The sequence below is a fragment of the Trachurus japonicus genome, chromosome 6 (genome assembly GCF_045865225.1).
Source record: "Trachurus japonicus isolate A0001 chromosome 6, Traja_1.0".
NCBI classification, from domain to species: Eukaryota; Metazoa; Chordata; class Actinopteri; order Carangiformes; family Carangidae; genus Trachurus; species Trachurus japonicus.
Genome location: NC_140912.1, coordinates 12,887,946 through 12,899,201, shown reverse-complemented (window position 1 = coordinate 12,899,201; position 11,256 = coordinate 12,887,946). Strand labels below are relative to the sequence as shown.

General features: G+C 39.2%; 1 protein-coding gene across 1 annotated transcript; it reads left to right on the top strand.

Moving 5' to 3' along the window:
• The first annotated feature begins 1,785 nt into the window (after window positions 1–1,785).
• Window positions 1,786–9,643, top strand: pnpla2 (patatin-like phospholipase domain containing 2). The gene is made up of 9 exons (XM_085778951.1): window positions 1,786–2,346; window positions 3,090–3,322; window positions 4,213–4,278; window positions 5,641–5,850; window positions 6,020–6,080; window positions 6,506–6,748; window positions 7,163–7,295; window positions 7,552–7,674; window positions 8,209–9,643. Exons 1-9 carry the CDS (start codon window positions 2,160–2,162, stop codon window positions 8,525–8,527), a joined length of 1,575 nt encoding a protein of 524 aa, XP_085635077.1. The 5' UTR covers window positions 1,786–2,159; the 3' UTR covers window positions 8,528–9,643.
• Window positions 9,644–11,256: the final 1,613 nt, after the last annotated feature.

Below are 11,256 nucleotides of genomic sequence, written 5' to 3'. Positions count from 1 at the left end.
TGGTACATTTACAGAGTAAAAATAGAAAAAAAAGAGCTTCACTTTGACCAGTTATAATCATGATAGGCTATGTTCATATATTTATCATAACATGTGGTCTATACCTAATGCTGCACACTTTATCATTCATTCCTGTTCCTGCACCTGCATTTTTACTTTGGTAAAACTTAAAGAGATTTTAATGAAGATATCTCAGTACTTCTTCCACCGTTAGCTGTGGTCCATTCATAGCTGATCATTTAAAACTGCATAAAAAATTTTAAAAACATGTCAAAAGTTCATCTCTGTTGTGGAAACCGTTGAATCATAGAGGAAAGAATTTGTTCCATACAGATAATTGTGTCAAAGGCCAACAGCGGTACAGTGAGATATTTGGGCACAATAACAAAATGCTCCTGAGAAATCCTCCAGCCTCCCACTGCAGCGGTCATCTCTTGGTCAGACACATTTCACCTTTTGAGTCACTTCTTTTGGAGCTTAGCCAGAATGACATATCTTAACCCATGCCTGCAAATGAAAACAATTTTGAGAACAAATATTTAATCTCAACAACTTAATCATCATTGGCCCCAAACCTCCCCTGTGCATCAGCCACTAATGCTCATGAAGTAAAAAAAAAACAACAACAAAAAAAAACATGTGGCAGACATGGCAGCTTTATTATATATATATATAACAGGTTTTCTGTGTTTCAATTAGTTTGTGGGATCTGTGTGCATGCACTACATGACTATGAATACCTGTGAATATACTGTAGATGAAAACATTTGGCACAGGACTCCTCTAAAAAGCCACAATTTAAGTTGATAGCGCAGGATCTGCTTTAGATGATATTGTATGTGTACTTTAAAAGTGCAAGTGCTTCTATAGGATGAACTGATTTTATCAACACAAAAGTCTCCCATTGAACCTGACTGACTTTGGGGGCTGCAGATGATCCGGGACCTTTGGAGAGTTGTCCAATATCCACACTTGATAAAGAAGGGATTCTCCTTACCCTGAACCCTGGCTGATGTTGCTTTCACAATAACAATACACTCTCTTAGGAATAATGTCCTAAACATAACCTGGATAAATGCCCACAAAAACTGACTATTTGCAGTCTGATTCTGTGAACATTTTATTCAAGGAAATGTTCCCAAAACATTTCAATGTTTTTGCTGAACGTGTTTCAGTTGCAGGAGTTTTGTAATTTCATTACTCTCTGTTGTGAAACCCTACTATCACTACTTTGTCACCAGGACGTTGCAAACGTGACAGATTTGTTCATCTTTATTATTAGGACAGGTTGTATTTTGTCTTGCTGAACAAAGTTTCTCGAACCAAAAATAACATCCAGGGCATTTATTGAGAAACACTGGAGTGCCTTTTTTTTTTCAATGATATGGATTTACAAATAAACAAAACGAATAACTATTATTGAACACAACCGCAGTTTTCCTTCCTTCTGCAAACACTGAGTTTATCTATCCAATATTAGCCCACATACTGACAAATCAATATAGAGTTCTTTCTAATGATAACACACACATATTGCGAAACAAAGTCCCAATTTAGCCTGTGGGGAACATTTGACAGCAGTCACTCAGAGTGATGCCACCGTCTGCTCTCCGGCTTCACGTGTGGTTCAGCGGTTAGAACCATGTTTGGTCGGTTCGTCTCCGCTCTCAACTCTGATTGGTCAATGTGCTCAGCGCTGTCGACTGTGATTGGACGAGCCGGATTAGTGCCCCGCCCACCTCCCAATACACACCGACTGAGTGTGTAAAACAACAACAACTCCCCGTGGCTCAACATATCGCTATATAACCAGCTTAGGACGGCTTTAATGAACATTTACCACCGGGGTTTAGCTTCAGAGGTGCCGTATTTTCAAACAGTTCAATTGAGCGACTGGCTTGCATCGACAGAAGTAACTTTTACCGTTAGCTAAAGAGCTAAAAAAAAAAAAAAGAAAGAAAGAAAGAAAGAAAAGAAAAGAAAAAAACAGCTGACAGGGAAAAGACAGCATGTGAAGAGACGTCAATATCAAAAGGTGAACGGTGTTCAGGTCTAAAATTAGACTCTTTGTCCTTTCAAAGTCGTTAATATCTGTCGGTGAACTTTGCCTTAGCCGACGACCTTAGCCCCACTTGACGCAGCTCCGGACGGCCGCCGGTATGTTCCCGTTAGACTCGCCGTGGAACATCTCGTTTGCGGGCTGCGGCTTCCTCGGTATCTACCACGTCGGTGTGGCCAGCTGTCTGCTGGAGCAGGCGCCGTTTCTGGTCCTAAACGCCCGGCAGATATATGGAGCATCAGCCGGGGCCCTCACTGCCTCTGCACTGGTCAGTGGAGTATGTCTGGGTATGTGCATTTTCTCAGTATTTGAAGTATGAGTGTGGAGTGGGTGCAGAGCATTGCTTCTGCATGGTGCTTGTCTGAGTGTATCTTTTTTTTTTTTTTCAATGTCTACTCTGTCAACAAACTGTATAATCAGCAAAATGTACTCAAAGTATTGGAAATAAAGCTTTGCCCCTTTTTCCAGAGGTATAAGGACCACAATTGGAATATTACATTAAATATAGCCTTTATTATACAGAAGAAGCGTTTTAATATTATACAGTTGCTTGATAAGGTGAAAGTAAATTTAACAAAGTTATATAATATTGAGTGGGTCAATCTATAACAAATTTGATAAAGTGAGTTACTGTTTTTTATTCACAGTAAGTAGTTGCTGCAACTCATAAATAAACGTAGTGGAGTAAAACAAACATTAATTTACCTCTGAACTGTAGAACAATGAAACTGTCATGAAACGGACAACTTGCTTCATTCAGCTATTGGTGGTCAAATAAATTAATGTCTAAGTGGTTTAGAGTTGAGTACAAGATCTAATAAAAATCAGCTTCACTGATTCTACAATGTCTCCTTTCACAGTGTACTCAAAGTGGACACAGTTGTATTAAGAACTTGTTTCACCCCAAACTTCTCCCTCAGGATGAACAAATCAAATCTTATCTTTATCTAATATTTTACAAGTGTTTGTTAACTCATACCCATGAGCTCTGGTGGAGGTCTCAACAGATCTTTATTCAATGTCTTCACAGGAGAGGCGGGTGCGAGTATCATCGATGTTGCCAAAGAGGCGAGGAAGCGATTCCTGGGACCGCTGCATCCTTCTTTTAATCTGGTAAAGATAATGCGTCACATGCTGCTCCGCACAATGCCAGCGGATTGCCATGAACGGGCTACTGGTCGGTTAGGAATCTCTCTCACCCGAGTGACTGATGGAGAAAACGTCCTGGTATCTCAGTTCAACAGCAAAGAGGAGCTGGTGCAGGTGTGTACTGTGCAGTATATTTTTCCCAGAACTTGAAATCAGGTATCATGAAAGGAATGCTTTAATATTTAAATAGTGACAGCATTTTGGATATGAAGATTAAGATAAACTTCATTGTCCTCAAAGATGACATTTGACTTGGCCTTAAAAAGGGCTGGTCCCAGCCAAAGTCACGTAACAGTGGTACACACACATTCATACACAGATGGCAGGGCAAGGCAAGGCAATTTTATTTGTATAGCCCATTTTTACAAACAGTTTGTCTCAAAGGGCTTTACATAGCATCATAACAACATCCTCTGCCCTTAGACCCTCACATCGACTGAGGAAAAACTCCATGGAAAACCCTTTTAACAGGGAAAAATTGGAGAAACATCAGGGTGAACAACAGAGGAAGGATCCCTCACCCAGACGTGCAATAGATGTTGTATACAGACAAGATGTATCAACAGTTAGAGCTGTGTTTTGGCCCAGAAAGATGCCCAATGCCCATGGGTGCTTTCAAATTACATTTACATACACAAGCGCTTTGAGTAAAGACAGGAGGGTATGATTGGTGAAACAATTAGTCAATTAACCAGTGGAGTTAATTATTTAGGAAAAATGCATCATGTGGGGATTTTTTGCTTTTCTTTGTGGAAAATTGTAACCAGCCTTTTTATAGACAATGGAGTTAATCACTTGGAAAGAATAGTCCCAGGATTAATTAATAATGAAAATAGTTCTCTGAGCTACAATGGTAGAACATATGAATGAAATTAAAGTGTAGTACATCCTTTAAAACTAGAATAAAGCAAAAACTGATGTAATGAGATCAAAAATATGCTGAATAATGGTATCACAGTAGTCATAAAAAATGCTTTTTATATATTTTCTTTTTTTTTTTGTAGGCATGTGTCTGCAGTGCCTATATCCCGGTCTATTGTGGCCTCATTCCTCCTACACTGCAAGGGGTGGTGAGTAAATTCAAGTATTCATCTTTTTTTCCCCTGTTGTTTGTATTGACTTTTTCGGCTAATGGAGATAAACTACCATCATGATTTGCATTGGTTTACACAAGAACTACACATACAGTAGGTATTTCTGTTGCAGAGGTATCATTTCTAGTTTTCCCTCCTGGTTTGCCACAATCATGTCCTATATTTTCTCTCATTGTATTGTTGTTGTTACTTCTGGCACGTTTTGGTCTGTAGCTGCCCCTTTTAGAGCCCTCCCTTCCTTAAGAATGTGTTTGTTCTGAATGGCACGTGTGTGTATGTGGAAACAATGAGTCTAAAAAATCCCCTGGAGTTAATGTTTGTCCGAGATCTCACACGAAAGGGGAAAGTAGAACTTGTATTCTTTTTTCTGGACAGGGAATATCATTGAGCAATAGCAGCGTTCCCAACCCTCCCTCTGTGGCCTTTGTGATGACTTTTAAAAGTTTACATGTGCCTGTGTGTGTGCAGGCCTTGTGACCACAATTTGAGAGTGGCAGAGCCAGATGTTGCCCTGTTGGCCCAGGCTGTAGGGTTGTTGTGTCCTTTCCTCCCCTCAGTGGCTCCTATTCAAAAGACTGATGTCACTCAGATGTTATCTGTTGACACACTCGTGTGCGTGCCTGCCAGCTCTAGGTTGAACAGTTCAAAATCTTCAGTAAAAACACACATCAATCAATACGCAGGATATGACGTCATTATGATAACTGCTCTCTGTCCAAATATCCTCCTTTGATTTTAAAGGATTAGCAGAAAATATTGTGTAAATGTGCAATTAAAGGAGAATTCCAGTCGTTTTTTTCTTTTCTTTTGGATGGGAAAAAAGCATCAGTATGAATATAACTGCTTTTTTTCTCCCATCCAAAATCTTTTTTTCCCTCCTAAATCCATGTTTTCGTCGCGTTTTTGTCTTTGTTGATATGGAAACAGTCCCGAGCTCGACAGTCAACTAGTTAGGTCTACCCAGGAAGCTAGTGTAAACAGAGGTACGTGATAAAAACATGCGTTAACACTGCTCTCTCATATTAACAGAGTTATTCACTCTCAGTGTTGTGTGGTAAAGAACTGGTGGATGTTGCAAAGCATTTGCAGTGATATTTTTAGCATAATAGAGGCCAAAGTCGCGGTTAGAAGAACTGCCCCCATTACTTCGCTGTTTAACTGCAGTGTAGCGCAGCTAGCAGGAGGAGATTTAGGTCTGGTTTGCATATGTTTTTCTCTGATTTTTTCCCATTTCGCATTCAGGGACCTAGAGCGTTATTTAGAAAATGACCGGAATTCTCCTTTAAGGATCCGTATCTGTTTTTTTCCTGATGCTTATATGTATCTTTCTTCACTCAGCGATATGTCGACGGAGGAATCTCAGACAACCTGCCTCAGTATGAGCTGAAAAACACCATCACTGTGTCTCCATTCTCTGGGGAGAGCGACATCTGCCCCCGGGACACCTCCACCAACATACATGAGCTGCGATTCACCAACACAAGCATCCAGTTCACTCTCACCAACCTCTACAGAGTCTCCAGAGCTCTTTTCCCCCCAGACCCAATGGTAGGTCACCTGATAACAACATTTCATTGTAAGTGTGTGTGTGCACATGATCCATATGCGCGCACATACATCCATAAATATATCTGACTCTGGCGTCGGCTGAACTGGAGTGAACTCTGTGGACCTATTTGACTCATAAGAGATGAATGTTTGTTTGTTTTGGTTACAGATTATGAAGGCCATGTGTAAACAGGGATACAAAGATGCTTTGCACTTTTTAAAGAAGAATGGTAAGAAGCTGTGATTTGTGTTTATTCTCGTTTTCTTCTAAATTATTTTTAAATGAAACCCTGGTCTGTACTAACAAGCCTTATTGATCTTTTGTCCTTTGACCAAGCCAAGAAAGTATTTGTGCGTTCACTCAATGCTTCATACTGATATGCTATCAGAGCTTGTGCTTCCTGTGACCACATGTCACCAAATCAATAGATTCCTTTTACTTGCGATTGTTAAAGCATGTCTTACTTCCTGTGGCTTCTTGTGTTGATTTGCTTTATTCATTTAATTTCACATTTTCACCACTAACCATAAAGCATGGAAGCATGGCATTGCAAAATAAACTAAAATATGCTGATTATTAAGAAGTTAAGTTAAACACTCGCAGATCAATGATCATTGATTAAAACGCACTTTCAATGTTTGCTTTTCTTTTCAGGCTTGCTTCATTTTAATGGACCTCTTAGAGACAGACCCCTGCTGGCTAATGGAGAAGAAAATGAGGATTATGATGATGATGAGGAGGAGGAGGAGGAGGAGGAGGATGAGGAGGAGGAGGAAGACAATAAAAGTGACGAAGAGGACGAAACCCCTGAAATAGAAGAAAGAGCAGTGAGAGTTCGTGACAGTTGTTCAGTCGAGGACCATATCATGGAGCACCTCCCACCTACCCTGCACAAAGGTACAAAGACTACAGAGCTTCTTTAAAGAAAGAACATGTGGCATAACATACAGTCTTTGTGCTTTAACAATAATTACAACAACACACAATAACAATAATTACAGACAATGCCTTAATCTACACTGAAGCCTTCTCAATGACTAGTTCATTATTTATCAGTTGATTTAAACTTTACATTGGATGAAATAAATCTTCCCAGAGAAGCTCAAGTAAGTTTTTCCAAGTTGATTTTGATACCAAACAAGGGACTAATGGCTTTTTGTAAATATATATATAATATAAAAAAATGAGAATTGTTATGTTAAATGATAATGTGTTTCATCGCCTGTTTAGCTGAAATAGAATTAAATAAAGTTGTGTAAATCTCTGACTACCTATGGTAACCGTTGAGCTCGTCTTTGCTTCCCTCTGCAGCTCTAGTCGAGGCGTGCATGGAGAGGAGGAGCCTGGCGCAGTCACTTAGCAACCTGCTTCCTGTCAGGATGGCCTCAGCCTTGATGCTTCCCTACACTCTGCCTCTGGAGTCTGCCATGAGCGTGACCCTCAGGTGCTGTTGGACTTAATTACATCTGGTCCCATTACCTCCTCTGTTATTTCACATGCACTCAAAATAGTACACTAGTGTACAGTATTTGTGTAGTACGGTAAAACAAAGATCACAACACTATTTTGAATAGACCTTTAAAAATGTCTTTATAAATTAGTGGAACCGACTATCCTGTACAGTTGTATTTGAAATGTTCACAAAATATAATATTCTTCTCTGCCAACTGACTAACAGCTGCATCATGTCATTTCTGTAGACTTCTGGAGTGGCTGCCAGATGTGCAGGAAGATGTGGGATGGATTCGAGAGCAGATATTAAAAATTGGGCAGCACGCTCTTCGTCAGGCGTCCAAAAGCATTTCCCAGAATGTATATGCCAGGTACGTGACTCCGTAATTACACCTAGCAAACCTGTGGTAACCTGTGGTAATTATTATGGCCACTAGGGGTCAGCAGAAACAACTTATGAACACAACATTGATATTATCTTCTCAGTCAAAAGGATAACATCGTTAGATGACATATATGTATTTACATGTCCAGGGCCACATTAGCACATATGTGGAATGTAAGTTCAGCATTTGGCTCAGTTTTTGGTCTCTACTAGCTACGGAGAGAAATATCTGGGGCCTCAGCCCCTAAATGCTCCACTATGTTCACCAGCTAGTTGCTAAGGGCATATTTATGCTGTTTGGGCCGGGTGGTAGTGTACAGCTGGTTTTTCAGTCTTTTGTACTGATCCCCCAAACAACACTGGCTCAGCAATGAGAGTGAACCAGAGCAGTAATGTTGCAGCCTGACAAATTGAAAGTTATTATGAAGTGTGGAGTCGAGCTGCAGATTCAGATTACAATTCTTCCTTGTAGGTTCTTCACTACAAGAGACTCATTTCTCATTGTTTCACCTATTTCTAGGTTTTCCTACCAGCTGGAGCTGCATCACTACCAGTACCTCCCACAGCAGCTCAGCTCCTCCAGCCTGTTTCCCACCTGGATGAACGAGCGCAGCTCTTCAGTCCAGGATGTCTTCTCGCGTCTCGACCAGTACAAGAGACAGCTGCTGTCTGGGGTGCTGTGTATCAACATGGATCTACAAGGTTCCTTTGAAACTGGACAGATTCCACCAAACAATAGCTCCTCATCCCTCCTCTCCACAGACGGCCTCACAATGCACACAGGTTGTCTTAATATTCCACCTGCTGCCGACCCCGGTGACGCCATCAGCATCCCCTGAGAGTTTTTGACAGGTTTCTGTGGCGGGTGCTACAGCTCTGAGATTCAGATGTACTTATTCTCGATCCAGGAGATTTCAAAAGAATTTAAATCAGATTTTAGTATCTGTTTACACCCCGACGTTTAAATACTCTTAAGATACCAAGAAGGTATTTTTTTAATCTTATCAACCCTTTTATACAGTAGAGAGAAATGGTAGTAATTTACCATTATGTACATCTACTGACTAATGTATGACCATGAAATGTGCCTTTTACCTACAGTATAATCAGACAGGCCTCTAGACACGGTGTGCCTGAAGGCCTTCACAAGTGCATTTAAACTAAATGCATGCACAAACAGTCATGTACAAACTTGGGTTAGGAGATGTTACAAACAAAAATGTGCACTCGAAGTAGCATGGTTAAAATGAGAGTGTTCATGTTTAAAGTGGAATGCAGTCAGACCAGTCGTTAAACAGTGTGGTTCTGCTGCACGCAGTCATGAAACTCTCAAATCACTTCTGCAACACAGACAGTGAGACACTGAAGAAGGGGGAATCGGTTTGCTACAGGTAGTTACTCCATTTATTATACGCAAAGTCAATGCATTATTGTAAAAATATACACTGTGTTTATATTTTAAGGTTAGTTTGAATGTCACTGTCTTATGTCTTTACAATTATTTATAAAGGAATTTTAAAGCTGCTTTGCTTTTTTTCCCCCAGTGATAGAAACTTATTTCTATCATCTGCATTGCAGCTGTTTTTGCATGTAAGTTACGACTCTTTTAGGTTTGAATTTAAATCTAAGTTTAACTGGAATTCTTTAAAATCTTCTGAACAATGATTTTTTTTTTGTTATTTTTGATTAATCAAAGAATCAGTTTGATCTGAATTGCACTTTCTCATTTGATGCCACTGTATGACATCAGATTCAGTCCTTAGGTAATAACCTACATGTATAAATATTTATCCTGTACTGTGTACTACAAGAGCCTCTTAACTGTATGATCCAGCCCCAACGTGTGCCTTAAATTGCAAAGTAACAATTGCCAAGTGAACTTAACATATGGTCAAAATCCTGCAGGGAAAAATATTTATGTGATTATTAAATAAACCGGTATTGTTTGACATGAACTGCAGCTTATGAGTGTTTTCTCATCACTGTGAATTCTCAGAGATCTGTTAAACAACAATAATCCTCACATTACCCAGAAAAACAGTGACTTACAATGAAGTGCACACAGGACAGGGAACAGTACACATGCTTAACACAAGTCAAACAGTGGATCTGGGAACTGAAGGTGTATTTGGGAGGCGTCCAGATGATCCCAGCAAAATGACAAATATTCACTGCTGCTTCCTGGTTTGTGAGTATGAAACACAAGTAACGTTCATTTACCTACTACATTTCCATTTTACTTGGTTATTTAATTCATAAAGTTCCCACCATCTGACCTTTTCACCTTCTACAAGACATTTTGACTTCACAGTTTTAATAGCAGTTCATTGCTTTTCATTATGTAGCTGATGTGTAATTACAAAGTTGTGGCTTATAGGACATCATAAAGTACAAAATCTATAAACAAAAGATGTGTCTTATGTTTGTGTTTTAAGCTGTTTTAAAGTCCCACATATTCCTTATACTGTTCTTCATTTCACAACAGTGTGTAACCTCATATGTTCTTATCTAGGCCATTATAACTTTTGGTCTAACAAACAAATCTATTAACTTCATAAATTGAATAAAATGAGATGGTGCCATAATAACTAGAACATATGTATTAGAGACGGGACAGTCAGAGGCCTGTCCCTGGATTCCCGTCAGCACTGTAGTCATATCATAACAAAACTCATCACACACGGTCTTATCATTTGTGGTCTATTGCAAAAACTCTTAACCCGCCTGTGCAAGGGAATCCCAGAGCCAAACAAATGAGCTACAAAGACAAAATATTTGTTAAAGTGGATCTAAGGGCACAGACATTTTCAAGTTTAACAGGAAACATGACAATGCCTTCAATGACTTTAGGAAAAATGGAAACTTCTGAATGTTATACACTTCATCAGAATCAGAATCTGGTTTATTGCCAAGTAACTTTTCCATGCACGACAAATTTGTTTTGGTGTTTGATGCAGGTAAAACGTATAACGCTTAAGTGTCGAATACATGTAGACTTGTTCATTTGTTTCTTCTGGTGTTATGCATGTGTCGTTGTGTCACCAATTTTAAGAGTCTCTTGGTAAACTGCTTGATTCTGACACTCACCCACACCACTTACTGATGTTTATGTGTGTGTCTTTATAGTAACCAACAACTAATCAGTTTCATTAGTCTCAAAATTGGTTGTGCAGCAACAAGATAACATAATAAAAATGTATCACAGTTGTCTTTTTTTTTCTCCCCTAGTTTAAAAGTAAATTACAATGTGAAGATATACTGTCTATCAGTGGTTCAAAAAACAATTAGAAATGAATCTAAAATATTTTAAAATGAATTGTGGGCTATTATTATTGTATAGCCCCATCAGGTATCAGTCTCTGCTCTGGAGACACTGGTACAGTTTCAATTTTTGATATCAAATATGTAATAAAAAAAAAGCTTTATTCTTGTAGCTATTGTGTGTGTTGTGTGTCTTTTATTGTGTTAGTCTTAATGGACCTTGAGTCTGAAATAGACTCTACTTGATAAATCATTAACCAGTTCAAGAAGAGAAGAGAAGAGAAGAGAAGAGAAGAGAAGAGAAGAG

Excerpts from the sequence above, each read along its gene's own strand:
- pnpla2 (XM_085778951.1), top strand. The coding sequence starts at position 2,160 with ATGTTCCCGTTAGACTCGCCGTGGAACATCTCGTTTGCGGGCTGCGGC. Across the intron at positions 5,851-6,019 it reads TTTTCCCCCCAGACCCAATG|ATTATGAAGGCCATGTGTAA; the intron begins GTAGGTCACCTG and ends TTTTGGTTACAG. Across the intron at positions 6,081-6,505 it reads GCACTTTTTAAAGAAGAATG|GCTTGCTTCATTTTAATGGA; the intron begins GTAAGAAGCTGT and ends TTTTCTTTTCAG.